The sequence below is a fragment of the Ornithorhynchus anatinus genome, chromosome 20 (genome assembly GCF_004115215.2).
Source record: "Ornithorhynchus anatinus isolate Pmale09 chromosome 20, mOrnAna1.pri.v4, whole genome shotgun sequence".
Taxonomy (NCBI): Eukaryota; Metazoa; Chordata; class Mammalia; order Monotremata; family Ornithorhynchidae; genus Ornithorhynchus; species Ornithorhynchus anatinus.
Window position 1 is genome coordinate 30,257,155 of NC_041747.1, and position 25,749 is coordinate 30,282,903.

Consider the following 25,749-nt stretch of genomic DNA (forward strand, 5'->3'; position numbering starts at 1 on the left):
AAAACTGGGACAGGGACTGTGAGCCCCACGTCCAACCCAATTTGCTCGGAGCTTAGTCCAGGGCCTGGCACGTAGTAAGTGCTTAACAAATACCAGAATTATTATTATTACTCCCTCCCTCCCTGCTCGGAGGCAGGGTTTAGGGGGCCAGTTTGAAGCCGAGCCGTGCCAGGCCCTATCGCAGGCCCTGGCTTCTCGAGCCCCTCAGCTTGACCCTCCCTGCTCGGAGGCAGGGTTTAGGGGGCCGGTTTGAAGCCGAGCCGTGCCAGGCCCTATCGCAGGCCCTGGCTTCTCGACCCCCTCAGCTTGACCCTAACGCCTCTCTTAATGGAAATGAGGGGCCGAGGGGAGCCTGCCCCTCGGGGAGCATCATCGGAGAGCAAGCCACGTCGCCTCTGCCCCGACAACCCGGGCCTTTCCCGAACGGTACCCCGTCTCCCATCCGTTCCCACAACCCCAGGGGACGAGGCAGGTCCAGCCCGGGACGAGACGGGACCGGACGGCAGACTCTGTCCCCGCGGGGTGATGCCCCCAGAGGGCAAAGACGAGGGGGATTCGGATTCATACTACCAGATCAATCCATCTATCAATCCTATTTATTGAACATTTACTGTGTGCAGAGCACTGTGCTAGGCACTCGGGGGAGTAAATGATGGTATTTGTTAAGCTCTTCCTATGTGCCAAGCACTATTCTACGCGCTGGGGTAGATGCAAGGTAATCTGGTTGACCCACATGGGGCTCACAAGTCTTCATCCCCATTTTACAGATGAGGTAACAGGCACAGTGAAGGGAAGTGACTTGCCCAAAGTCACACAGCAGGCAAGTGGCGAAACCACGTCCTCCGACTAGAAACGTTCCTTGCCCACAAGAGGCTTACGCATCAGCAGGGTTTCCGCTTCTAACAATAATAATAATAATAATGATGATGGTATTTGTTAAGTGCTTTCTTCATTCAATCGTATTTATTGAGGGTTTACTGTGTGCAGAGCACTGTACTAAGCTCTTGGAGAATACAGTACCGCAATAAAGAGAGACAATCCCTGCTTTACCCGTTTGGGGCTCCTCCCTGACCCCTACCCTTCGATCCTATCCCGAGGAAGACCACCCTTCTCTTCCCCAAGGCCAATCCAGCCTCCATCTTCCCTCAGGTGCGGGGGCGGGAAAACGCCAGTTGAAACTCAAATGGATCCCTCCTATTTTGAGGCAGCCCCTGTGCCCGAACAATCCCTCAAGCAATCAGTAGTATTTACTGAGCACTTACTCTGTGCAGAGCACTGTACGGAGGCTTGGGAGAATGCAGTAGAGAAAACAGGGGAGACCCAAAAATGAATTGCTCGAAAGGGAAGGCAGTAGAATATGAAGATGTGCACAGAGGTGCTAAGGTGCCGAGTAATGGTGGGGGTAACTCGAGGTCTGTGGCCAAGTTGTAGAATTGTAATAATAATATTTGTTAAGCACCAAGCACTGTACTAAGCATTGGGGTAGCTACTGTATGTGCAGATCGGACAGCCTCTGTGCCATAAGAGGTTTAAAGTCTGAAAGAGGGAGGACAGAAATTCAATCCCCATTTTACAGAAGACAAAATCTAGGCACAGAGAATTTAAGTGACTTTCGTGACTTGCCCAACCAAGATCATACAGCAGGCAAGTGGCACTTCTGGAGGAATCACTGTGCTTGGCTGGAATATTGTTATATTGTACTCTCCCAGGCGCTTAGTACAGTGCTCTGCCCACAATAAGCGCTCAGTAAAGATGATTGACTGGAATCAGCTGGAATCAGTTGTTAGGAGACCCGATGTCGGGATGGGGCATGATCTGGAGACCTGGAGTTTTGTATTTGCGGTGTCAGGGAGCTTCCACTTTCACCCCTTCTGCTCTTCCCCCTCCTGGGATCCGCCTACTGGTTTCCCAGTTGGGCAGGTTGGATGGACAGGTGGCCCTTGGAGATCCACGGCGAGGCCGAAGCTGAATCTGGTTCCCCGGCCTCTCCTCTCCCTGCCTACATCCTGCTGGATCGATGGGCGGGTGGGGTGGGAGGAAGAGGGGGAGGAGGAAGAGGAGGGAAGGGAGTCACAAACATCCCAGGATGAAAACTCAATGCCCGGATAAATGCCAATCAAACGCCTCCAGACGGCTGCAAGGTTGGGGCCTCCGCTGTCCTCCGCCGGCCGAGTCTAGAGCGCCATGTCCAGCGCTAACCAAGGAGGAGGGTCCTCCCAAAGAATGAGAACCCCTGGAGTATCCCCTTCCCCCTATGTCCCTGGAGGGAGTCTAACCCAGCCCCCTCCAGCTGCATCTTAGTCTCGAGTCCCTCTGCTCCGGCCATCCGTAACGGACCCTTTCCCTACCCCCTCAGTGGGGAATATGGGGACATAGACCTTCCTCGGGGATTTGTTCCCAATCCTGGGGAATCTCCACGTCCCAAAAGGCAGAAAGGACAAGACTTGGCTTTCGGGGTGGGATAATCTCTCGGTGACACGTGCATTCGTGGTTGGTGGGGGGACAGGAATGAACATCTTCCCCATTAGGCAGGCAGACGGGGAAACTGAGGCTCCCCAGCAAGGCAGAGGGGGAAGTGAGGCCAGTGCCGCCTCCCTCGTCATTCCCAGGCCCTTATGTCTGCCCGGGCTGAGAGCGGGAAGGAAATTTACCGGGTGGCGGGGGACCCTGGCTCGGAGCACGCGGCGCCCGGTTACCACGGAAACGGGCTCGAGTTAATTACATTGAGTAATTGAGTAATGAAGTTGAGGTCTTGCCTATCGCTCACTTGGTTGAAGGAGGCTCTGCTGCTTGCCCACCATCCTCTTCCCCCTTCAATAATAATAATACTGATCTCTCCCACTCCCCATCTATGCCTCCCTTCCCTCCTTCCTCACCCCACTCCAGAGTCACTTCACGTGGATCCAACCCAAGGGTTCATGGCTTGGACTAGGCCTACCGTGACCCCCCGCCCCGGCCCGGAATGATGAGGAGGGGACGCGTTTCTCACTGGGGGAGGGGTGGCTCCTGCCCGAGGAGGTCCAGAGAAAGGGGGACAGTGGGGGGGACAGATGGATTTTCTTTCAGGGGGCACCGAGCAGATGGATGGCTCTGATCTCCACCTGCCCTACTACCTGCAGATTGAATGTTAGAATTGCTGCTGGTGGTGGTTAGTAATACTAATAGTATTTATTGAAAGTATAAATAATAGTATTTAGTGCAGTGCACTGGACTAAGCGCTTGGAACGTTGAGAATAAAGAAGTGACACACACTCCCTCCCACAAGGAGCATACACTCTAAATGGGGAGAATGGCAAATACTGACCAATCGACAAATAATAGAATGTACAATGGAATAGACATATATAAAGGGGTGCTGAGTATGGGTATAAATGAGTTCATAAATGTGAAAGTTGGTCGGTGGATTTTTATAGCATAAGGCGCTGGGAAATGAATCCGGGAAGGCTTGTCTGTGGAGGTGGGATTGCGGAAAGGGTTTGACTATGGGGGAGAAGTGTGGTTTGTCAGATTTGGAGAAGGGGGGTGAGCTGTATGTGCCCGGGTAAACAATTCTGTGAGTGCCCGAGGTGGGGGTAGATCTGCCCCCTTCTGTTCCTGATGCTTCGTGGCGGTGCCTGGGGACCTTCGTGCGCCATCCCAAATGTAGGTGTGGGAGACTGATGGGCCTGGGCACCTCCCTAGGGGGAAACTCAGAACCTAACATTCATTAATTCATTCATTCGATCGTGCTATTAAGCGCTTTCTGTGAGCACTACGCTCTTGGACAATACAAACAAGCAGTAAAGATAGACAATCCCTGCCCACAACGGGCTCCGTATCTAGAGGGCTGTGTTCACAGTCTGTCACACAGGCTGTTCCCACTCTAACGTGTGGACAGGCGTGTATCCGGGCGGTTCCCTTGGGTGTCCCTTTAAATATATATGTGTGTGGATATTACATGCACGTCTATATGAATCCTTTGGTGAATTGCATGCATATATATATATATCTGTTTCCTTTGGCGTGTGTGCGCTCAGGCTGGGGTGTGGGAACCGGATCTGGGTTGATTCACAGTCCCTGCTCCTGCAGATCTCTCTCCTCGAATTACGATTGCTCTCGCCTGCCCTGGCCCCTACCTCTCCCCCTCCTCACCTCCAGCCCCCTCCCCATCCTCCTCCTCCTCCTCCTCCTCCTCGCAGCGCTGCGGGCCAGATAACCTGCGAGCACTGAGGCGGGCGCAGGCTGTGAGCTGGGCACAGGGGCCCAGGAGCTGCGGGAGGGAAACTGGTCCAGGGACCAGACAGCGCAGCTCCATCCTCTCCCATTCCTCTAATTCCCGTTCCCTCCCGGGGTGCCCCACCGGGGGACAGCCCCACCCCGCGGTACCCCCATTCTCCGGGGCCCGGAACCTCCTGACCCCTGGTCCCCAGCCCTGAGCCTCCCGGATCTCCCCTCCCCAGGTCCTCGCCCCCGCCCCCCGCCCCAGCCCCCCACCCCGGCCCCATGCTGCAGATGGTGCGGACGCTGGCTCAGTTTACCATCGCCCTGGAGGACATGCGGGAGCTCGGGGAGGGCGCTGACCCCGCCGAGACCCCCGCCGAGACCCCCGCCCAGGACGGGCCCGAGCGGAGCGGCCGCAGCCCCGGGACCGGCGGGGCCCTGAGTGAGGTGATGGGGGGAGGGTCTCCGGGAGCGGTGGGAGGAGGGGGCAAGAGGGTGCCGCAGGACCCCCTGCCCTGGGAGCCTGAAAACCTGGGGGGCGTCCCTGCCCCCTCCTCCCCCCGCCCCCGACCTCCATCCCCTGGAGAGGGGTTTCCAGGGTGCCATTTTGATGTGGGGGGCGGGCAGGGAGAGAGGGGCCGGTTTTGGGGGTGGGGGGAAGACCGACGTCTCCCACCCGGCTGCACCCGGGGTGCCAATGGGCCTCACCAGCCTCCCGCTGCCAAGAACAGATGGGGCAGGGGGAGCCCAGACCCATTGCTGCAGTTCCTGGCCCCGTGCACGGGCAAACGGCGGGTGGCAGTGGGTGTTTGGTGTGTGTGTAGGGGGGTGGCTGGACCTACCTGCACTTCTGTGTTTCGGTGTGTGTGTGTGATCGTGCCCGTGTCCGAACCCGTCCGTCCACGGGGAAACGGCGTGTGTCCGTGTTTGTATGTGCCCCGAGGGTCTGGGCCTACAGGTGTCTGCACCTGTGTGCCTCTCTGGGGGTGGGTGTTGGTGCCCGTGTGTTTATGCGAACCAGCGTCCATATATGCGTCTCTGCATGTGTGTGCTTGGCCTCTTGTAAGACCAACCTTGTTGTTCCCGGGGTCCTCTGGCCCTGGCCGGGGTAAGTGTTGGGGGAAGGGGCTTGGGTGGTGCCTGCTGGGCTGGGGGACTTTCCCCACCTCCCTGCCCCCTTGCTGTTGAGGAGGTCTCCCTGAGCTCGGACTGTGGCCTCTGCAGACGGCCCGTGGGCAGCGAGGGTTGTTTCAGGTGTCGGCTTTCGGCCCGCCGGGGGAGGCTTAGCACCAAGAAACTGGCCAGGCGGAAGATGACACCTCCAAGGACACCACCAGGGGATACTCTTATTTCAGGGCTGCAAGGAGCCCCAAGCGGGAGCCCCCCGGGCATCCGGCTTTCTGCCTCACTTCCTTAGAATTCCCCTGGATCCTCCTGCCCGGTCGCTGGGCGAGCCCCGCAGGGTCTCCCCCTGGACGAGACCCGTGGTTGAGGGAGGAAAGCTTTCCCGAGGTGTCCTCCAGGCAGAGAGCTTCCCAGCCTGGGCCGGAGCTGCCGGCCTCATTGCTGGAGCCAAACCTAATCGAACCGTGATGGGAAGGAAATTCACCGTTGTCTCCATTGAAAGCATCGTCTTCCCCGTCACCCCCCTAGTTACCATCATCTCCTCTGTCACCACTATCACCTCCTCCATTGTCACCACTGTGGCCACCATCTCCATAATCTCTCACCACCACCACTATCACCATCTCCACCATCATCACCTCAGTCGCCACTGCCACCATCAGCTCTTCCATCGTCCCCACTGTCACCACCGTCTCTACTGTCATCACCCTTATGTCCCACCACCACCATTGCCAACATGGGGGCAGAAATGCTATGTGTACCATGTTGGGGCATGGTGTACTTCAGGCATGGCGTGTATTTCGATGGGGACAGAGGACGGTGGGGGATGAAGGTGACTGGGACCCCATCCTAGAGTCAGCTCTGACTTTAGACACCTTTAGACCACTGGGGCTGGGCCGGCCAGACCACTGGGGCTGGGCAAGGACCACAACTTCCCCTTCCCCAAGTCTGGATTTCAGACTAGGAGCCTGTTGCAGCCGGGTCGCTCCGCAAATAGAGCCGAAGCAGTGCTCGAGCCTTCCCTCTCGTGGTTTGGCATCAATGCGGGTCCTGCGCAAGTAGCCGGCGGGGTCTCCTTCGCCTACTCCCTCCTTGAGTCGTGTATTTAGGAGATGGAATTCCCCGGTGCACGATTGGGGAGATCGATACTCTGGTTTTCAGCTGGTCCCTTCTCTACCTAAGACTGGAAGTGAGGTCAGCAAAAGGCTGTCCAGGATTCTCGGGTATTACCATTGGCCACCCTTGGGGAAGGCGGGAGCAGAGTTGGGAGCGGGGGCCTGGCCTCCTCAAGCCTGGGTCCCAGCCCCAGCCTTGGCAGGTTCCCTGTTTGGTTCCTGCTGGAGCCTTGGTAACTGGAATTGGGGCAGGGGGGGCTGCAGGCACGTGGCTTAAAGACCCTCGAGGAGAGGAGCCCTGGACAGCCCCCCTTCTCACCCTTTTTCCCCTCTTTCCCTCCCTCCCTCATACCATCTCCCACTGCAGGACATGAGGAAGCATGTCATCATGACGTTGCTGGACACGGAGCAATCGTACGTGGAATCTCTCCGCACGCTCATGCAGGTGAGGCTTGGACGGTGAGGCCCGCCCCCTGCGCCCCCTCTCCCCGTACCACGACCCTTGTCTCAGAGGTTACTCATCATAATATGTGTTGAGCGCTTACTATGTGCCAAACGCTGAGATAGATACGAGATAATCAAGTTGGACACGGTCCACAATCGAAGTCGGAGGGAGGCATTGAAGAGGCATTGAATCCCCGTTTTGCAGAGAAGTTAAGTGACTTATCCAAGGTCATCCTACAGGCAAGTGGCAGAGTCGGTCTTAGAACCCAGGTCCTCTGACCCTAGGAGCCTGCTTTTTCCACTAGACCATGTCGCTTCTATCTGAGGCAAGTGGACTGGAGGAGGGTGGGTCAACCTCAAGGGAGGCAGGGCATGAGAAGCAGTGTGCCCTAGTGGAAAGAGCCCAGGCAAGAGCCCAGGCAACAGAGGACCTGGGTTCTAATCCCAGTTCTGCCACTGTTCTGCTGTGTGACCGTGGGCAAATCACTTAGCTTCTCTGTGCCGCAGTTCCTTCGTCTGCAAAATGGGGATTCAATCCCTGTTCTCCCTCTTATTTAGACTGTGAGCCCCCATGGGCCCTGATTACCTTGTGTCTACCCCGGTGCTTAGTATAGTGCTTGGCACAGAGTAAGCGCATAACAAATACCGTTATTATTATAATTGTTATTATTGTTGTTATTATCAGACTGACACTCTCCTTCCACCAGCGGAAGGGGCTGATGGTAGTGACGGTGAAAGGGGTTAGTGACAGTGATGGTGACGGCAGTAGTGAAGGCGATGGTGACAGTGGTGGTAATGAGGAGATGTTGACAGTGACAGTGATGGTAGTAGTGAGGGTGACAGCCAAGGTTAGGGTGAGGGTGAAGGTGACGGCGACAGCAGTGGGGAGGGGGGAGGGCAGGGGCCGTTGACAGTGGTATTTCACTCCTCCTTGGGAAGGGATACATGAAGCCCCTGAAGCAGCCAGAGAACTCGATCCTGGTCGACCCTTCCCTGGTGGACGAGATCTTCGACCAGATCCCGGAGCTCCTGGAGCACCACGAGCAGTTCCTGGAGCAGGTGCACCAGTGCGTGCAGAACTGGCACGAGAAGCAGAAAGTGGGGGACCTGCTCGTGCAGTCGGTGAGTCCCCAGCCTGGTCCCCTGGCCTCCCTGGCACTTGCATGGATGGGCAAGTCTGTGCATGTGTGGGGACAGGCGTGGGCATGCATATGGGAGGGTGGGCATGCATGAGTGTGCACGTCGTGTGTCTTGCCTCATGCCTTCTCTCGGATTTTCAGTCCCCAACCCCAGGCCCCGAAGTCACTCCAGTGACCCATAGTCCTCGGACGAGCTCCGTCTGGGAGTTTGGCTGGAGTCTCCAGCTTTTGGGTCCTGATGTCTCTGGGATACCAGGATGAAGCCAGGAGGCAGAATGGGGCGGGACCTGGGTCTGCCTCCCCCTCCCTCATTCCCTCCCCTTTCTTTCCATCTTCCTCACCCTCCCTAATCCCAAACCCTTCTTGCCTCTCCCCTCTCTGTCTCCGCCCTCTTGGGTCTTGCCCTCTCCGATCCCCAGTTCTCTAAGGACATCCTGGTGAACATCTATTCGGCCTACATAGACAACTTCCTCAACGCCAAGGACGCAGTGAGGATTGCCAAGGAGGCTCGGCCTGCCTTCCTCAAGTTCCTGGAGGTTCGGAGTCTGGATGGGGAGGGGCCGGGGTAATCTCTGCACCTCCCGAGTCAGAGGGAAGGAAGGTGAGGGGGTTGGACTGTCCTTGTGGCTGTGGACTGTCCACCGGCAGCAGGCTGGCTTCTCAACCCCAGGGCAAGGCTCGATTTTCCCAGATGGTTACGGGCCCTGAGCAGTGCTGGCCTGGGCCGAGCTGTGTGTGCCAACCTGGGCCAAGTTGTGTGTGTCAGCCTGGGGCAGGCTGTGTGGGGCAGGCTGGGCCGAGCTGGGCCAGGCCCCCGGCTCCTCCGCCCACAGCCTGTCCCTGACCCCCCGTCTCTGGACTGTGCAGCAGAGCATGCGGGAAAACAAAGAGAAGCAGGCGCTGTCTGACCTGATGATCAAACCTGTTCAGAGGATCCCCCGCTATGAGTTGCTGGTGAAGGTGAGGCCACGGGCAGGGCCCGGGAAGTGGACAGGGGGCAGTTGAGAAAGCTGACTTAAGGTTATGCACGCACACACACACATAGATGCATGCACTCCAAGGCACAGGCAGAGGACAGTTGGCCTAGTGACTGTCCAGTACCACCTGGCCAAGACGTCTTCTGGATTCCCTGGCCACATCTGCTCCCTGATCAGTTGGAGCGGACTCAGGACTGGGGCCGGGGGACCTTTCCGGAGGGTTGATGCCCCTCGTCCTCCTTCCCTTCCTCCTCCTAGTGACCCAGGTCGCAAACAGCCCACACCACTCCTGACTCCTCCTACCTCTCGCTGCCCCCACGGGCCCCTGGGGTCCCTGCCCCCCTCAGTCTCTCGCGCCCAGTCAGGTGGTCCCAGAGCGAGCCATACATCCCCATACGTCCCCCCCAACCCTCCCAGGACCTGCTGAAACATACCCCCGAGGACCACCCAGACCACCCGTTTCTCATCGACGCCCAGAGGAACATCAAGCAAGTGGCCGAGCGGATCAATCAGGGCATGAAGAATGCCGAGGAGGTGGAGCGAAATGCCCGTATTGTGCAGGAGATCGAGGCACACATCGAGGGCATGGAGGACGTACGTGTGTGCCCTATGGCTGGGACCGGGCCGGGGGTGGGCCAGGGGAACCTGGTAGGACCGTAGGCTGCCCCGGGGGGATTTGGGTGGGAGCTCAGGGGGAAGCAGGCAGGAACCCAGAAAAGGGGCAGAAGCCTGAGCGGATCAGGCTCAGAGCCAAATGCTGTGTGATGCCTGATGAGATGCTGCCTGTCTCTGGGCCCTGTTCTCCTACCTGGGAAATCCTACTCCTCACATGCGGGGCCCTGTCTCTCCCCCCAACCGCCACCCCGCCATTGCCTAGGTGAGGCTGAGGTCAAGGTCATTCTCCTCCGGGACAACGAGGAGACCGAGGCAAGGAGTGGGCACCTCCCTGCCTCGGCACCACTCCCTCCACCCTGTGCCAGGGCTGAGTGGGGGCAGGACGGGGGCACAGAGCTTTTCATGGAACTGCCCGAGTCTCACATCTGGGCGGAAGCCCTGTGATTCAACGTGTCTGCGTACGTCCGTCTGTCGGTCCGTGTGCCCATCGGCCCCTCCAGGGTGGCGGCCGCAGCCCTCTGACCCTTCTGGCTGTGTCCCTCAGCTCCAGGCTCCGCTGCGCAGATTCCTGCGGCAAGAGATGGTGGTGGAGGCGGTGAGTGGCGGGGGTCCGGGGTAGCGGGCTGGGGAGAAAGATTCCTTCCCTCCCTCTCGTGGGGGCCTCAAGACCCTTGACCCAAAGTCCACTGCAGACCGGCCCTCCCCATTCCGTCGGGGCTCCTGGGGAGCCGGGCGGCAGGACACCTGAGTCCCTGCCTGCGGGCTCAGCTGTCTCCCAGCTCCCCTCCCCCGAACCGGGCGAGGCGGGCTGACCGCCGACCCCCCCTCCCCCCTGTGCAGAAGGCGATCGGCGGCAAGAAGGACCGTTCCCTGTTCCTCTTCAGCGACCTGCTGGTCTGCACCACCCTGAAGCGCAAGTCCGGCTCCCTGCGCCGCAGCTCCGTGAGCCTGTGCGTGGTGGCCCTCGGTCCCCTCCCCGTCCCCTCCCCCTCGCCCCCACTCCCTACACCTCGTCCGTCAGTCGTATTTGCTGTGTGCAGAGCACCGGAATAAGTACTTGGGACAGAGCGATAGAGTTAGTAGACAAGAGCCTTGCCCTTTTTAGCCTGAAGACAGCCCCGAAAATAATCCACCTCCTCCCACCCGCTCCCCAGCCGGTTCCAGCTGCGAGGGGCGCGTTAAAGCGGGTGGAGCGCGCTGTAGCGGGTGGGTCCCGCCCCCTAGTGGCCGGGTTCGGGCGTGCACCCTGCCCACACACCCCTTCGCCCCTTTCTTTTTTCCCCCTCGCCCTCAGGTACACGGCGGCCAGCGTCATCGACACCACCAGCAAATACAAGCTCCTCTGGAAGCTGCCCCTGGAGGATCTGGACATTGTGAAGGGTCAGTGGCCCGCCCTCCGTTCGCCAAGGGGCGCCCCATCCCCGCCCCGGCCTAGTGGGGCGGAGAATCCGTGGAGGGGGGTGGTCGGCTGACCCTTGACCCTGGGAACGGGATAAGAGAGATTGCATCTGAGCTGTAGCCTGAAGAATGTAGGGTAGACTGGAGGAGGCATCATCCCCGACTCCCAGCCCAGCTCCCCAAATGCTTTCCCCTCCCTTCCCCGCCCCCGCCCGCCTGCCTGGGTCCTGGGACGCCCTGGCCTCGGGAGAGGGCCGAGGTTGGGACGCCTCCTGTCGATCGGGTCGCCAAGGGGAGGCAGGACTAGAGGGCTTGGGGCTTTTGACTCCTGATGATAGTCAAGGGGTAGGGGGCGGGGTGGGACGGGGCAGGGGCCTGGACTGGGTGACCTCCAGATCCAGGAGCGCTCAGAAGAAGGACCTGGGACCGAGAGTCCCCTCCTCCCTGCCCCACGACCCTCTCCCGATGCCTGTCACTCCCCAGGGGCTTCCCAAGCCACCAACCGGGAGAGCATCCAGAAGGCCGTCAGCCGCCTGGACGAGGACTTGGTGACCCTGGGCCAGGTCAGCAAACTGTCGGAGAGCCTCAGCTTCCCCCACCAGGTGAGCCAGTGTCCTGCCTCTCCCCTCCCTTACGCTCAACTCCCCTCCCTTTCCCTTTCCTTCCCTTCCCCTTTAACTTCCCACCCCCTCCTTTTTCCCTCCCCTTCCTTACCTCCCTTCCCTCCCTGCCCCTTCTGGTTCCCCTAATGCACAGACCCTTCCCCAGACCAGGGTCTTCTCCTGCATGGATCTTCTCCAGCCCTGTGCTTCATTCTAGCCAGCCCTCTCCCTGACTGGGGCTAGGGTTGGGGCCGGGGTCGGGGCTAGGGTGAGAGCTGGGTGGAGGCCATGCCCAATGACAACAGCGAGAGGGATTCTGGTGAGACAGAGGAAGCCCTTCTGGGATGCCAAGAATCACCTTCCCTGGGAATTTGGAACATGGGGTAGCAGGGGACAGTTGCCCTGCCCAATCTTGCCCTGAGGCAGGGGGAGGGACTAAACGACCCTCTCAGTCCCCAACCCCCGGGGAGGAGAGGGAGAGGGGAAGCCCCATGACAGGGACCTCTGGGGACCGGCCTCACCCCCTCGGCCTCAGCCCTGAGCAAGGAGCCCCTGCTTGGCCTGGCTGACCCCAGTTGACCGCCTCCCCCAACTCTCCTGCCCACCCCACCCCCCAGGGCCTGGATGATGCCATAAAGGAGCTGATGGGTGCGGTGCACCGCGAACTGGCCGAGAAGCAGGCCCTGGCTTTGGTCCTGTCTTCCCCTCCCAGCAAGGTGGAGCTCGCGGCCAGCAAGCCGGATGGCAACGAGACCTTCACCTTTGAGTTTCCCAGCGCCGACGCCTGCCACGGCTTTGAGGTGGCCTTCGAGGACACCAAAAGGAAGCTGGGTGAGGAGCTGTGGCCGGGCCAGGAGGACCAAGTGAGGGGCAGAGTGGGACACTGTCCTGAGTACCTCCCGGAGGCAGGGGCAGGGGCAGGGGCCTTCTGGTTGCCAGATAAGGAGTGTGGCTTAGTGGAAAGAGCATGGGTTTGGGAGTCAGGGGATGTGAGTTCTAATCCTGGCTCCTCCACTTGTCCGTTGTGTGACCTTGGGCAAGCCACTTAACTTCTCTGTGCCTCAGTTACCTCATCTGTAAAATGGGGATTAAGATTGTGAGCCCCATGTGGGACAACCTAATTACCTTATATCTACCCCAGCGCTTGGAACAGTCCCTTAGCTGGGGAGGCTAAGGGAAGAGAGGGAGAGGTGCAGCATCTCATGCCCAGGGTCTGCTTGCCCACTGCCCCTTTTGTACCACCCCTTGGGCCTCGGTCTTATGCCCCATCCATCCCTCATGCCCCATTCCCTAATGTGGCACCTCGTACCCGACCTCTTTGCAACTCCCCCTTCCCCTGTTTGTCACGACTTGTCCCCTCCCGCTATTGGGAGGCTATCAGTCCCGATAACCAGGGGACAGGGGTCAGGAAGCTTGGATAGTGGGAATCCACCTCTTTCCACAGTCTCTTCAACCCCGCCCCCTTTTAACCCCAGAGCACAGCAGGCCCCTGGGGTTAGTTTCCCCTCTCCTGGTTGGGGGGGACCTACTTCTAGAACCTACCTCATCTGTCATTCCCTCCCCGCCCCCTAGCTTCCCACCGAAACTGCCAGGACCCCGAGTTCCTGAAGGCCATCCCCATCATGAAGACCCGCAGTGGGATGCAGGTACTCAGATGTTCGCCCCTGCCTGACTCCATCCCTGTTCAGCCCCACTCCCTTCTCCCCCACCCGGCTCGCCCTGCCCCACCCTGACCCGCCTCGCCCCACTCCAACCTACCAGACCCTGGGTCCTGCTGGGACTGGGGGCCGGGCCCGGGAGCTTCCTCTCCAAGAACCAGGGAGCAGCTTTCTCAAGCTCGATCTGGTTCTGGGTTCTATTTCAATGAATCGATCAATCGATCACATTTATTGTGGGTTTACCGTAGGCAGAGCACTGTACTAAGTATTTAAGAGTCCAATAGGGAGTGGACCCAATCCCTGCCTTGAAGAATTTTACAGTCTAGCAGGGGAGATGAGCCCTAAAATAACTTACAGGTAGGAGAACGCAAAAGAGTTTAAAGATCTGCACCTATGTGCCCTCCCTGGGGGAGGCAGGAAGGGGAGTGAGTCCCCAGATGACGCTTAGGTGACGCACAAATGCTCAAGTGGCATTGGGGACCAAAATAGCATAGGGAGTGGAGAGAACTAATCAGAGGATTTGCAGATGGAGGGATTCAGACAAGATTTAAGGCCCCCAGGAAGTTAAAGGGCAGTGGAGAGGAGCTATGGACCCCCCACCCCTCCCACTCAAAATGGCCCCTCATTCTTTCCTGGGACCCCACCTCCCCTCATCCCCATCCCAATGCAGTCATTGGTCCGGGGAGCGGGCGTGAACTGACGGCAGCGTCGGGTGGTTCTGCCCTTCCTCCCTCCTTCTCTCCCTCCCCGGGACCCTAGTTCTCCTGCGCCTCCCCCAGCCACAGCAGCAGCCCGGACAGCGCCCACGAGGTCTGGGTGTGCAACAGCGACGGTTACGTGGGGCAAGTCTGCCTGCTGAGCATCCGCCAGGAGCCCACCGTGGAAGCCTGCATCGCCGTCTGCTCCGCCCGCATCCTCTGCATCGCCTCCGTCCCCGGCCTCAAGCGCAGCTTCAGGTACCGACTGGGCCGAGCCAGGCCGGGCCGAGCTGGGGAGTGAGGTGTCGGGGGAGGCCAGACCCTGGGGGTGGGGATGGTCTGCCCGTCCTGGCCCCGAGCACCACCCCAGGAAGTCTTCCCCAGTGGAAGGCTTAACCGGACCTCCACCACTGAACCTCCACACACGGCATGGATTCAGTGACTTTTTTTGCAGTGTTTTTTGTTAAGTGCTTCTGTGAGCCTGGCACTCTACCAAGTGCAGGAGAGACAGACGGGCAGAGGAGCCCAAGGGTGTTAGAGTGCACAACCTGCTTGCCCGGCCCCAGGGACCCGCAGAGAGCGGGAGCCTGTGTCGTTTGAGGGTTTCACGGAAGGGATCACCCATTCCGGCCTCCGTCTGTCCATTTCTTTGATTCCGGTCGCCCCCGCCGATCATCCGACTCTTACCCCTGTCAGGGAGAGGCCCGAGTCCTTGGGCGGTGCAGCCCCGGAGCCCCCCGTGCCCCCCACCGAGGAGGCCGACGCCCAGCAGTGTCTCCACATCTCCATCTCGGGCTCGTCTCTGGAGCTGCCGGAGCCAGTGGGCAGCGCCACCCGTGAGCCGATGCCTTTCGACAGCGACGACACGGATGACGAGTCGTCTCCGAGTCCCTCGGGGACCCTCCAGAGCCAGGCCAGCCGTTCCACCATCTCCTCCAGTTTTGGCAGTGAGTGCCAGGGGGCTGGGGGTGCGGGGGGCCGGGGTCTCGGGGGAGGGGATGGGCTACGGGCTGGAGGCAGAAGGCCCTGGAAGATGATGAGATGAGGAGCGGACTTGAATGGTGGTCTGGGCCCTGCAGCTCCCTGACAGTCAGGATTTGTTGTGGGCAGGGAATGTGTCTGTTTATTGTTACATTGTATTCTCCCAAGTGGTTAGTACAGTGCTTTGCAAACAGTAAATGCTCATTAAATATGATTGAGCGAATTGAATGAATGAAGGGCTGAAACTGGGGAGAGAGGAGGTAAGTAGGCTCAGCCGAGGGCACGACTGCAGCCACAGAAACTCATTGCCTGAGGTCTGGGGGGTTAGTATTCCACGGGTTATTGCCCTGGCCACTCCTCCTGCTGTTCGACCCCCTCCCCACTGACATCTCCCCCCCCCGTCCACCCCTCCCCTCCGCTCATCGTCCCTCCCCCCACCGCTCTGGTCTTTATCCCCAGACGAGGAGATGGCCACCTCCAAGGACGCGGCGGCTGAGACGACCAGTTCCGAAGAGGAGCAGGAGCCCAGCTTCCTGCCACTGTCCAGCTCTTTCGGCCAGAGCCACGGGGGCGGGAGCCCGGTGGATGGACGCGCGGTGCGGCGCTCCAGCCGCGGCTCCTTCACCCGCGGCAGCCTCGAGGACCTGCTCACCGTCGACCCCGAAGCCTTTCAGAGCTCCGTCTGGCTGGGCACCGAGGATGGCTGGTGGGAGCCTGGCCCGGGAGGGGGCATGCCTCGGGTGGGGGGCGGGGGTGGGGCCAGGGTCACTAGGCGGAAAGAAAAGCTTCCTGAGACCGTATGTCCTTCCCGGGAGGGAAGAGCCCCTGAGGCTGGGGGATGGATTGGCTGATCTGTGCCCCGGGTGCTGCTGAACAAGTGCTCTTGTCTCGCCCTCGAGGCCTTGGGCACCTCCTGTTCTCACCACGTGGGCGGGAGGCGGGTCCCCAGCAGGTTTGGGGCACAGGTCCGGGGCCCAGGCCCAAGGTCACAGGGGAGCTGGAGCGGGTCTTGAGGGTTGCAGGCCGGCTTCACTGTGCTCCTCCCTGCCCGCCCCCGCAGCATCCACGTGTACCAGTCCTCGGACAACATCCGCAACCGCAAGAACAGCCTGAAACTGCAGCACGGCGCCGCCGTCACGTGCATCCTGTAAGCCCCGCCCCCTCCGGCACGGCCCAGGGGAGGGGCAGGTAGGGTCTCAGAGGGGTCCCTTCCCGGCTGGAGCTGACCCTCTGGCCCCCAGCCCTCTGCACGTCTCCTCCAGAAACCCCAGCCCCAAGCAGGCAGGGGTCCTGGATGGGGAGGGCTGGGGGTGGGCGGCAGGGGGGACACTGTCCAGCACATCTTCATATGCACTGAAGCCCCAGCAAATAGAAATGGGTTAAATTGCAACAAGAAAGAGTGTGGTTAGACACGTGGAAGAACTTCCTGACCCTAGGTGGAAATTCAGGAGCAGGGCTACCTGAGGGAGGGCATAGGGTGGTCTTCTCCGGGGGTCTTTATGCTGCCTTTCTGTGGCGAGTTGGCCATCTTCCATTCAATCTTAAGGCTGGTCGAGGAGGATGTGGAGTCTGGAGCGACAGGCAGGACTTCTAGCATCCTGGGTGGGGGAAGCTGGGGCCTGAGGGGCTGATCTTGAGCTGGACAGTTGTTGGAAATGCACCTTGTCCCCTCCACCCCCCCTCTGCAGGTACCTGGGAGACCAAGTGTTCGTGTCCTTGGCCAGTGGCGACCTCGTGGTCTACCGGAGAGAGGCAGGTGAGAGGGTGTTGAGTGAGATATGTCCGGGAATTATCCAAATTAATCAATTGCCGGTTTTTAGTGAGCACTTACTGTGTGCTCTGTACTAAGTGTTTGGGAGAGGACAGTACAAAAAGAGAAGGTAGAGATGATAAGGAATTGTCAGGAAATGGTCCCACAGGTTCATAGCATGGAGCCATGCCCCCTCCAGCCATTGTCGGCGTGGGAGAAAGATCTTGGTATCCGGGGGAACTGGGTAGAACTGAAGGCCTGAATTTAGGGAGGGGGCTTTTGTGAGGGTTGGTGATGGATTGCCTGGCCAAGCCCCCTAGAGCCTTAGAGGGGCCCAGCAGGTGGGATGAAGTGAACCCCACAGCTGGGGTGGGCTACTGGGAGAATGTCCCCCGCCCCCAGACGCTCTTTAGTACGTGGGTCCAGGGAATGAGGAACTAGGGGGTCCCCAGGGGTCATGGTCAGACAGTCACGGGACCCTGCAGGTAGCGTTGTCCATCAGACAGAGTCTGGAGGGTGACCGTGCCCCACCCTCTGGGCTAATCCGGACAGCCCACCCCATCTGGCTGCTGGTAGAGCCGCTGCTGGGTGGCTTGTCAAGCAGCAGGGGGGAGCCATTCAGGCAGAGGGAGCCTTCGGGAAGGAGGAAGTTGTTTGGTCCAGAGGTACGGGGGTTTTGGTGACAGGGGACCCTGGCCCAGGTTCGGGCAGTGGATTAGCTTTTCCCAGTGACGTGAGCCCCCTCTTCCTAGCATGGTGGTCTGGGATGCCTGGGAGGATGGGGGCACGGATTCCTGTCACTGAGTTCTCATTTCTCTCCACCCCCCCGGGGCCTCCCTGCCATGGCAGCCCGGTTCTGGGACCCGCAGAACTGTAAGTCGCTGCCCCTTGGCTCCGCCGGGAACCCCATCACCAAGATGGTGGCGGTGTCCGGGCGGCTGTGGTGCGGCTGCCAAAACACTGTGCTGGTCCTCGGGGCCGCCACCCTGGCTCAGGAGGTAAGTCACTGGTCATTCACTCAGTCGAATTTATTGAGCTCTTACTGTACTATGCAGACCATTGGACCAGGCTCTTGGGACAAAACTGTTTTACTGTTTACAAAACAGTAAAACAGTAGAACAGACACATTCCCTGACCACAATGAGTTCATAGTCCACAGTAAGCTCTCACTGCCCCTCCCGCCTCACCGCCCTCCCGTCCTGCTGCCCTCTCATCTGGCCGGGCACACCCTCGTTCTCGTTGCCAGCCACCCACCAGCCAGTCTCACCAGCCACTCACCAGCACCAGTCTCACCTCAGCCCCGCCTCAGAGCTCACCAGAAGACAAGGACTTCCCTGCTGTCTCCACCTTCCCCTCCTCTTGCCCCCGCCCCAGCCATCTCTAGGCCTTGTGTTGGCTCCTCTGCCTGATAGGCTGCATCTGCACCGTTCCCAGCTTTCGCCCCCTGCCCCCACGCTCTGCCCGGTACCTGCTCCTAACCCACACCCTGCCCATCATCCTGCCCCGCACCCTGTCCCTGCCCCTCAATTTGCCCCACATTCTGCCCTTGCACCCAGCCCCTCATCCTGCTCAGAGCTAGGGCAGGGGATCAGAGCTGGACGAAGAGCTGTGCCGGGGTTGGTGTTGGGGTTAGCATTGGAAAGGGCTGGGGCAGGGAGCAGCCCTGGGCCAGGACCGTGGCGTGAGACCAACAGAGGGCCCGGCGCCCACACGACATTCTCTGCCCCCGCAGCACCAGTTCCAAGTGGGGCCGGATGGCCACCGCAGCGTGACCTGCCTCGTGAGCTCCTCCGTGGGGGTGTGGGTGACCCTGCAGGGCAGCGCCCAGGTCCGGCTCTACCACGCCACATCCTACGAGCAGCTGGCTGAAGTGGACGTCAGCCCGCCTGTGCACAAGATGCTGGCAGGTAGCGGGGCCAGACCCTCCCCTGGGAGCTGCAGCAGCCTCTGGCTCCCGGCACTCTGGGCAAGGCTTCCTCCGAGCATGACCCCAGGGCACGGCTCCCCCGGGCACAGCTCTCCCAGGAACAGCTCCCCTGGCCGTGGCTCCCGCGGCTCAAGGTTCCTGACTCTGGCCAAAGCAGAGGCACTTTTATCTTAGGACCCCATCCCAGGACCCTCCTTCTTCACCCCTGCAAGTGGCAGGGCACTCGCCTTTCCCACAGTTGAAAAACCATTCTCCGCGTTGTTCAGAGGTGGTACCTCAGGCCCGAGAGGACAATCGGTCATCAGTATTTATTGAGTGCTTTCGGGGTGCAGAGCACTGTTTAAATTGTTGGGAGAGGACAGTACAATGGGGTTTGTAGACACGATCCTTGCCCACAAGTAGCTTATTTCCCTGAGGCCACAAAACAGTCTGGAAACAGTGTGGAGTCTCAGACCACCTGGGTCTCCTCTCTGCCTGCTGGACCAGCTCCTTCCCTGAATTTGTAGCCAAACCTGGGAGTAGAGGATGGTGCAGATCCAGGGTTGAATCAAACCCTGGGCAAAGCCAACCTGGTCCTGGGCCCCGCCCCCGCCCCACACAGGTTCCCCGGGGACTGAGCGCTGTTCACGGCCCTCCAGGGGCGGCTCTCCAGGGAGAGACCGGGACTCACCTCAGGGGAGTGGGCCAGCCGCTGGTTGCAAGGAGTCTGGCAGAGTCGAGGGAGGAGGGTGGGGAGGGGGGTGCCAGGAATGGCTAGACTCATTCCCTCCCCATGGACCTTCACCGGGTCCCTCCCCTCCGCTGCCCGGGCCTCCACTGAGGGCCTCCCCCCCGCCGTTGCCGACAGGCTCGGACGCCATCATCCGTCAGCACAAGGCGGCGTGCCTGCGGATCACGGCTCTGCTGGCCTGCCAGGACCTGCTGTGGATCGGCACCAGTGCCGGCGTCGTGCTGACCCTGCCCCTGGCTGCCCCCACGCCCGGCGCCCCACGCCCAGCACCGCCCCTGACACCCGTGGGCCTCTCTCAGGGCCACACCGGCCACGTCCGTTTCCTCACCGCCCTCGAGCTCCCCGACGGCTCCGACCTCCTCCTCCCGCCGCTGCGGGACACAGGTGCCGGAGGGGACCCGCGTGGGGGGCCAGGGGAGGGGTCTCCACTGACTTCCCCCGCCCTCGAGCTAGACCCACCCAATGACCCCTCGGCCTCCCCCCGAGCTAGACCTGCCCACCCTCCCCTTGGGCCCACCCCGGTTTCCCCCCCCCCCATCTGACGGAACCCCCCTCCCACCCCTTCCAGGCTCCGTGACCCCGTGCCTGCTGGAGAGGAGAGAGCCGGCCCGCCCCCGGCTGGCCCCCGGCCCCCTGCCCCTGTCCAAGGCCCACATGCTGGTCATCAGCGGCGGCGATGGCTACGAGGATTTCAGACTGGCCGGTGGGGGCGGTGGGGGCAGCGGCGGGGGCGGCAGCGAGACTGTGGGACGGGACGACAGCACGAACCATCTCCTCCTGTGGAGGGTGTGACCCCGGGGGGCTCTCGGGCCGCGCCGCCCCCACCCCAGCTGCCCCCTCCGTGACGGGGGGATGTGTGTGTGCATGTGTGCCCGTCTGTGTGCACCGGCGCGTGCACGTGTGTGTGTATTTGCGCCTACCTGTGTATGGGTGTATGCTTGTGTTCTCGATGCTTGTGTGGCCTGTATATACCTGTGGGTGTGGACACGTATGTGTGCGCATGTGCTCATGTGTACCATGGGTGGTGTACACATGTCTGTGTGCATGTTTTCCTGTATTTGTGTGTGCCTGTACTTGTGTGGGTGTGCACCTGTGTCTGTGCGTCCCCCCCCCCCGGCCCCCGGGACCGGTTTCTGGCCGAGACTCTCCAGGATCCGGGAGCCACGTGTCACTCCGGCGCTGGCCCGGCCCGACTCCGCCGGGCAGGAAAGAGGAGGAAGAGGAGGAGATGGGCAGAGGGGAGACCTGCCCTCTGCCCATGGTTTGGCCGTCTGCCCTAGGCCTGCCCGGCCCCTTCACCCGCCCCACCCAGGCCCCCCGAGAGCCAGAACTGGGAGCGTGGGTAGGGCCCTGACTCAGGTTCGGGGACTGGGGAAGTAGCTGTCCCCATCGGTGGACACACCGGGACTGTGGCTTAGGGAGCTCATGGGGAATCGTGGTGCGAGCGGGGGGCATCGCACTAAGCTCTCCCCACCCCCAACCTCTCTGGCAGGGGCAGGTCAGGCTCCGGGACTGGGGGAGAGGAGAACAGGGCCGACGGAGGGAGGAAAATGTGCAATATTGATGTGGGCCGGGAGGGGATGGTGAGGCCAAAGAGATGGGGACCTTCCCCTGCCCCGGAGCGTCTCTTGTGATGAGCCCCCAGGGGTAGGAGGGAGAGCTTGTACAGTATTTATGTTTATTTTTAACGAGTTACTTTTCACAGCACTTAATTTATACGGACAGCCCGAGGAGCGAGGGTGGGTGGAGGAGGCCGCGGTGTGGGTGGGGGCTGCTTGCTCCGGGCTCCGTCCACTCCTGGTGCCAACTCTTCGGGGCAGGAGCCGAAGCCAGGCAGCACCTTCGGACCTCCCGAGCCTCCGAGATTTAGGGACTGTCAGGATTTACGGCCCCGAGGGCAGCGGGGCTCGCTCCTCGACAGGACGTCACGGTAGTCAATCCCCATCAGCCGAGGTGGGGGGAATCGAGTGCTGATCCTGCCCCAACTTCGTTCCCGGAGATGGACATGTCCTTTGGTCACTCAACTGCACCTTGGCCGGGGGAGGTAGACGGCCCAGCTTGGCCGAGGCCTGGGTGGCCTCACTCTCCCCTCCGAGCTCAGGGGTCCTGTTCGGGATCTGGAAGTCCATCTGTCTGTCCCCTGGGCAGCTCCTTGCCAGGGGAGGAGGGGACGGTAGCCACCCGTGAAGAGGAGCGTCCTTGGGGAGCCCCGGCTGCGGGTGTGGATGGTCGTGCGGTGAAGAAAGTGGCGTGGGCAGCTCGCTCATCCCCGCTCTGTAAAGCCCAGGGGGCAGGGGCCAAGCGCTCGCCCATCCCTGGCACGGGGGACTAGGCGGGGAGCCAGGGATCCTGACCTCAAGCGCCCCGGGGAGGATGGAGCCGGAGGAGGGCTGCGTCGACTTGGGGTGGACAGGATCGCGGGGGGGGCGGTGGGGGTCCAAGTGAATCCTCAGGGGTAGTCACCGGCCCCCCTAAATCCCTGGGGGGGGTCTCCTCACCCTTCCATCCCTCCACGTTTCCGAGAGCTGGGCGCCCCTGCGACTGGCCGTCTTCTTCTTTTGCTGCCAATGAAACTATTCACGCTCCGTGAACGATGAAGTCAAAAGTCAATAAACGGAAAAGCTCACCTCGTCTCCATTCTCCCACAGGGACAACCCCCACCCTGGCCTGTCCACACGTCCCCCGGGCTTCACCAAGCCCACCCAGGTTGTCGGGGAGACAGGCCCCATTGACTCTCGACCTTCTCGGGTGGGAAGTTCATTCTGAAGTCTAACCCCAGTCCTTCCTCCTGCTCTTTGGGGCTCTGAATGTCTTTCCTCCTGAAGGGGCACCTGGGCCAGGGCGGCAAGAGCAGAAGGGCTACCCTGACCACCCTTCCTCTCCTGCTTCTCATTCCGTAATAGGTGCCCAGTGCCTGTGTGTGCCGAGCCCTTTAATGAGCACTTGGTGAGAGGGTGTGTGTGCAATCGACGTAGTAGGCGTAATCCCTATCTTCAAGGGGTTTATCATCTTGCCATCTTTCCTTTTACTTTTTAAGGGTATTTTGCTTAGTGTATACTATGTGCCAGGCGCTATTCTAAGTGCTACATTCCTTCGATCGTATTTATTGAATGCCTACTGTGTGCAGAGCACTGAACTAAGCCCTTGGAAAGTACAATACACCAAATAGAGACAATCCCTGCCCACAACAGGTTCACAGCCTAGAGTAGGGGAGGCAGACATCAATATAAGTAAACAGGCATCAATATAAATAAATAGAATGAGATATGTGTATATACATACGTGCTGTGGGGCGGGGGCGGGAGGGAAGAGCAAAGGGAGTGAGTCAGGTCCGTCTTGCGGGGGGGGAGGGTGCCAGGGGCTAACCGACCTCACTAACCCCCGGGGCAACGGCTGGAGCCCCCCTTTCTCCCTAGGGAAGCATCTCCCCCATCTGCCTACCCCCCCTCCCCCAGGGCAACAGCTCCTCCACCCTCCTACCCGGCCCCCTGCATAAGGTTGGCATCCGGACAGCCAACCCTGGGCTTGGCACCCACTCCTTGCAGCTGGCTCCCTGGCAGGTGAGGCCTGCCCAAAGTCTAACTTCAAGCTCACCTGCTGTAGGTGAAACTTGTTCCCCCTATTCCTTGTGCTTCTCATCCCCCACCCCCTCAGGCACCGTAGTCCTTCTGGAAAATAGTAATAACGGTGAGGATTTGGAGGAAGTGCTGACTCCGTGGTAAGTAAGCCCTGTGCTAAGCCCCGGGGGTAGAGATGGGATTGATAGATGGGACCCTGTCTGTCCCAATCAGGGCTCACAGTCTCAGAGGGTCAGTGCTTACCTTAGCCCCATTAAAGAGGAGGAAACGAATCGAGAGAGGATGTGACTTATCGGGCGTCCCACAGCAGGCTTGAGGCAGAGTTGGGGCTCAGACCCAGGTTTCTCAGTTTCCAGCCCCACGTTCCTTACACTGTGCCAGGCTGAAAACCATGAGGATATAGGCAAAAGATACAGGACATGAAACGGTCAGAGGAGTGGGGGAAACAGAGGCAAGACGTAGGTGAACAGAGAGAGGATGACTCATTGGGCAGACAGAGGGCAGGGAAAGGAGGAGGAAGAGGGTAAGGTGAGGTGAAGGTGGGGTTGGAAGTGGGTGAGAAAGATGGAAGGAAGGAGGGAGAGAAAGACATCACCAACTTAAGCAGGTTGAAGAGATCTCTCACCCTAGGAGGTGAAGTGTGTCAGAAGCCCAGGGCAACTTGGGGAGAGGAGAAGGGTCGGGGGGCGTCAACCAAAGGATAGGGGATGTCTTGACTGGAGACCCTGGCCTGGTCTGGTGGGGAGAATCAGCTAGAGGAGGAGGTGGAGGAGGTATCTGACAGAGTAGGTGGAGCCGAGCTTCAGAGTGAGGGCTCCTGGCAACCACAGTTTGGGAGAAATTAATTCTTTCAACAGCATCAGAGGAAGGGATTGGGGGTCGGGGGGGGGGTGGTCTGTGCCATCCTAGAATCCTTTGCTCCACATATGCTCAGGCAAATCACCTTGCCGCAGGGCCCCGGAGTCCCTCTGAGCAGGGAGACCCTTGCCCTTCATCATCCTCATCATCATCATTATCCCTCCAGTGCTAGACTAGGTGCCCACTGGGTGCCACACTCTGTACTGGGCATTTGAGGACCAGGCAGACGGAAGTGGAAGTTGCCATCCTGCCCTCAAAGCGCTACCGGGGAGAGAGGAGACATGTATTCAATCGTATTTATCGAGCGCTTACTTTGTGCAGAGCACTGAACTAAGCGCTTGTACAATTCAGACAATCCCTGCCCACAAGGGCTCACAGTCTAGAAGGGGGAGGGAAGACCTGAAGAGAAACTATTCCCAGGTCGGAGTGAGAGAAGTGATGCAGCCTCAGACCCCAGGGATCGATGCACCAATAATGAGTGATGAGATGCTCCACAGAGAAGGAGCTGTGACGGCAAGGCCGGGCGCGGGGGAGATTAATCCTGGAAGGCCTCCCGGATCCGGTGGTTTGGGAGTGCAGTGGGCGGGGGATGAGGGCAGTGCGAGCAGGAGAAAGACGTGAGCAATCGGGGTCACGGTGTCCCCTGCCGAGGGCTAGACGGAGGCGGGCAGAAGGAGCAGACGATGCTGGCTGTGGGCATCGGGGGTCAAGGCTGGGAAGACCCCGGCCCCGATCCTGCCCCGTAGCACATGAGGGCTCCTCTGACTCAGCCAGACGCATTTATCTGCGGTCACCGCCGGGCTCCCGTCCCTCCATTACCTTCATTCATTCATTCATTCAATAGTATTTATTGAGCTCTTACTATCTGCAGACCACTGTACTAAGCGCTTGGATTGGACAATTCGGCAACAGAGAGAGACCATCTCTGCCCCAAACCCCACACTTTTCCCGGGGCCTTGCTGTTCCACAGACACCATCCCGGAGGGTTGGAGAGGGAAGGGGCCGCTGGTCATCCAGAGTGACCACAGGCCGCAGCGTACGGCAGAGGGGAGATGGAGGAGGGAAGGAGGAGGAATCACTGACCCTGACCCGGAGGGGTGCAAACACACACACACCCATGCACATACACAGAGTCTAATTAATGCTATTGGTGCTCTTGAGGGGGCTCGGGGGTTATTGAGACCCACAGAGAGCCATAAAGTCCCTGTGACCAAAACGGAGCTTTTCGGATTATTTTTCCATTTCAAGGGTCTTCCCTGGGCCCGACTTGTGAGAGGGGTGGTCTCCGGTGATCTCCCCGCCGGCCCCAGTTCCTTATTCCTCCGTGACCTCATCTGTAAAATGGAGATTTAAAGACTGTGAACCCCACGTGGGGCAACCTGATGACCTTGTAATAATAATGTTGGTATTTGTTAAGCGCTTACTATGTGCAGAGCTATGTTCTAAGCGCTGGGGTGGATACAGGGTAATCGGGTTGTCCCACGTGAGGCTCAGTCTTAATCCCCCTTTTACAGATGAGATAAACTGAGGCACAGAGAAGTTAAGTGTTTTGCCCAAAGTCACACAGCTGACAAGTGGCAGAGCCGGAATTCGAACCCATGTCCTCTGACTCCCAAGTCCGTGCTCTTTCCACTGAGCCACACTGCTTCAATAATAATGTTGGTATTTGTTAAGTGCTTACAGTGTGCCAAGCAATGTTCTAAACGCTGGGGTAGATACAAGGCATTCAGGTGGTCCCATGTAGGGCTCACTGTCTTCATCCCCATTTTGCAGATGAGGTCACTGAGGCCCAGAGAAGTGAAGTGACTTACCCAAAGTCACACAGCTGACAGGTGGCGGAGTTGAGATTCGAACCCATGACCTCTGACTCCCGAGCCCGGGCTCTTGCCACTAAATTATGCTGCTTCTCTCTCTTGTATGTTCCCCAGTGCTTAGAACAGTGCTTGGCAGATAG

General features: G+C 59.7%; 1 protein-coding gene across 1 annotated transcript in view; it reads left to right on the plus strand.

The window, feature by feature from the left end:
• Positions 1–21,985, plus strand: part of ARHGEF17 (Rho guanine nucleotide exchange factor 17) — a 39,955-nt gene extending 17,970 nt beyond the window's left edge. The window contains exons 5-25 of the mRNA XM_029048553.1: positions 4,440–4,647; positions 6,808–6,885; positions 7,824–8,006; positions 8,443–8,559; positions 8,891–8,983; positions 9,418–9,594; positions 10,160–10,210; positions 10,456–10,565; positions 10,910–10,995; positions 11,497–11,615; positions 12,233–12,446; positions 13,188–13,261; positions 14,033–14,229; positions 14,668–14,918; positions 15,412–15,658; positions 16,013–16,099; positions 16,641–16,708; positions 17,552–17,700; positions 18,435–18,609; positions 19,477–19,743; positions 19,928–21,985. Of these exons, the coding sequence (XP_028904386.1) occupies positions 4,440–4,647; positions 6,808–6,885; positions 7,824–8,006; positions 8,443–8,559; positions 8,891–8,983; positions 9,418–9,594; positions 10,160–10,210; positions 10,456–10,565; positions 10,910–10,995; positions 11,497–11,615; positions 12,233–12,446; positions 13,188–13,261; positions 14,033–14,229; positions 14,668–14,918; positions 15,412–15,658; positions 16,013–16,099; positions 16,641–16,708; positions 17,552–17,700; positions 18,435–18,609; positions 19,477–19,743; positions 19,928–20,151 (3,175 nt within the window). The 3' untranslated portion in view covers positions 20,152–21,985. The remainder of the gene's footprint in view (positions 1–4,439; positions 4,648–6,807; positions 6,886–7,823; positions 8,007–8,442; positions 8,560–8,890; positions 8,984–9,417; positions 9,595–10,159; positions 10,211–10,455; positions 10,566–10,909; positions 10,996–11,496; positions 11,616–12,232; positions 12,447–13,187; positions 13,262–14,032; positions 14,230–14,667; positions 14,919–15,411; positions 15,659–16,012; positions 16,100–16,640; positions 16,709–17,551; positions 17,701–18,434; positions 18,610–19,476; positions 19,744–19,927) is intronic.
• Positions 21,986–25,749: the final 3,764 nt, after the last annotated feature.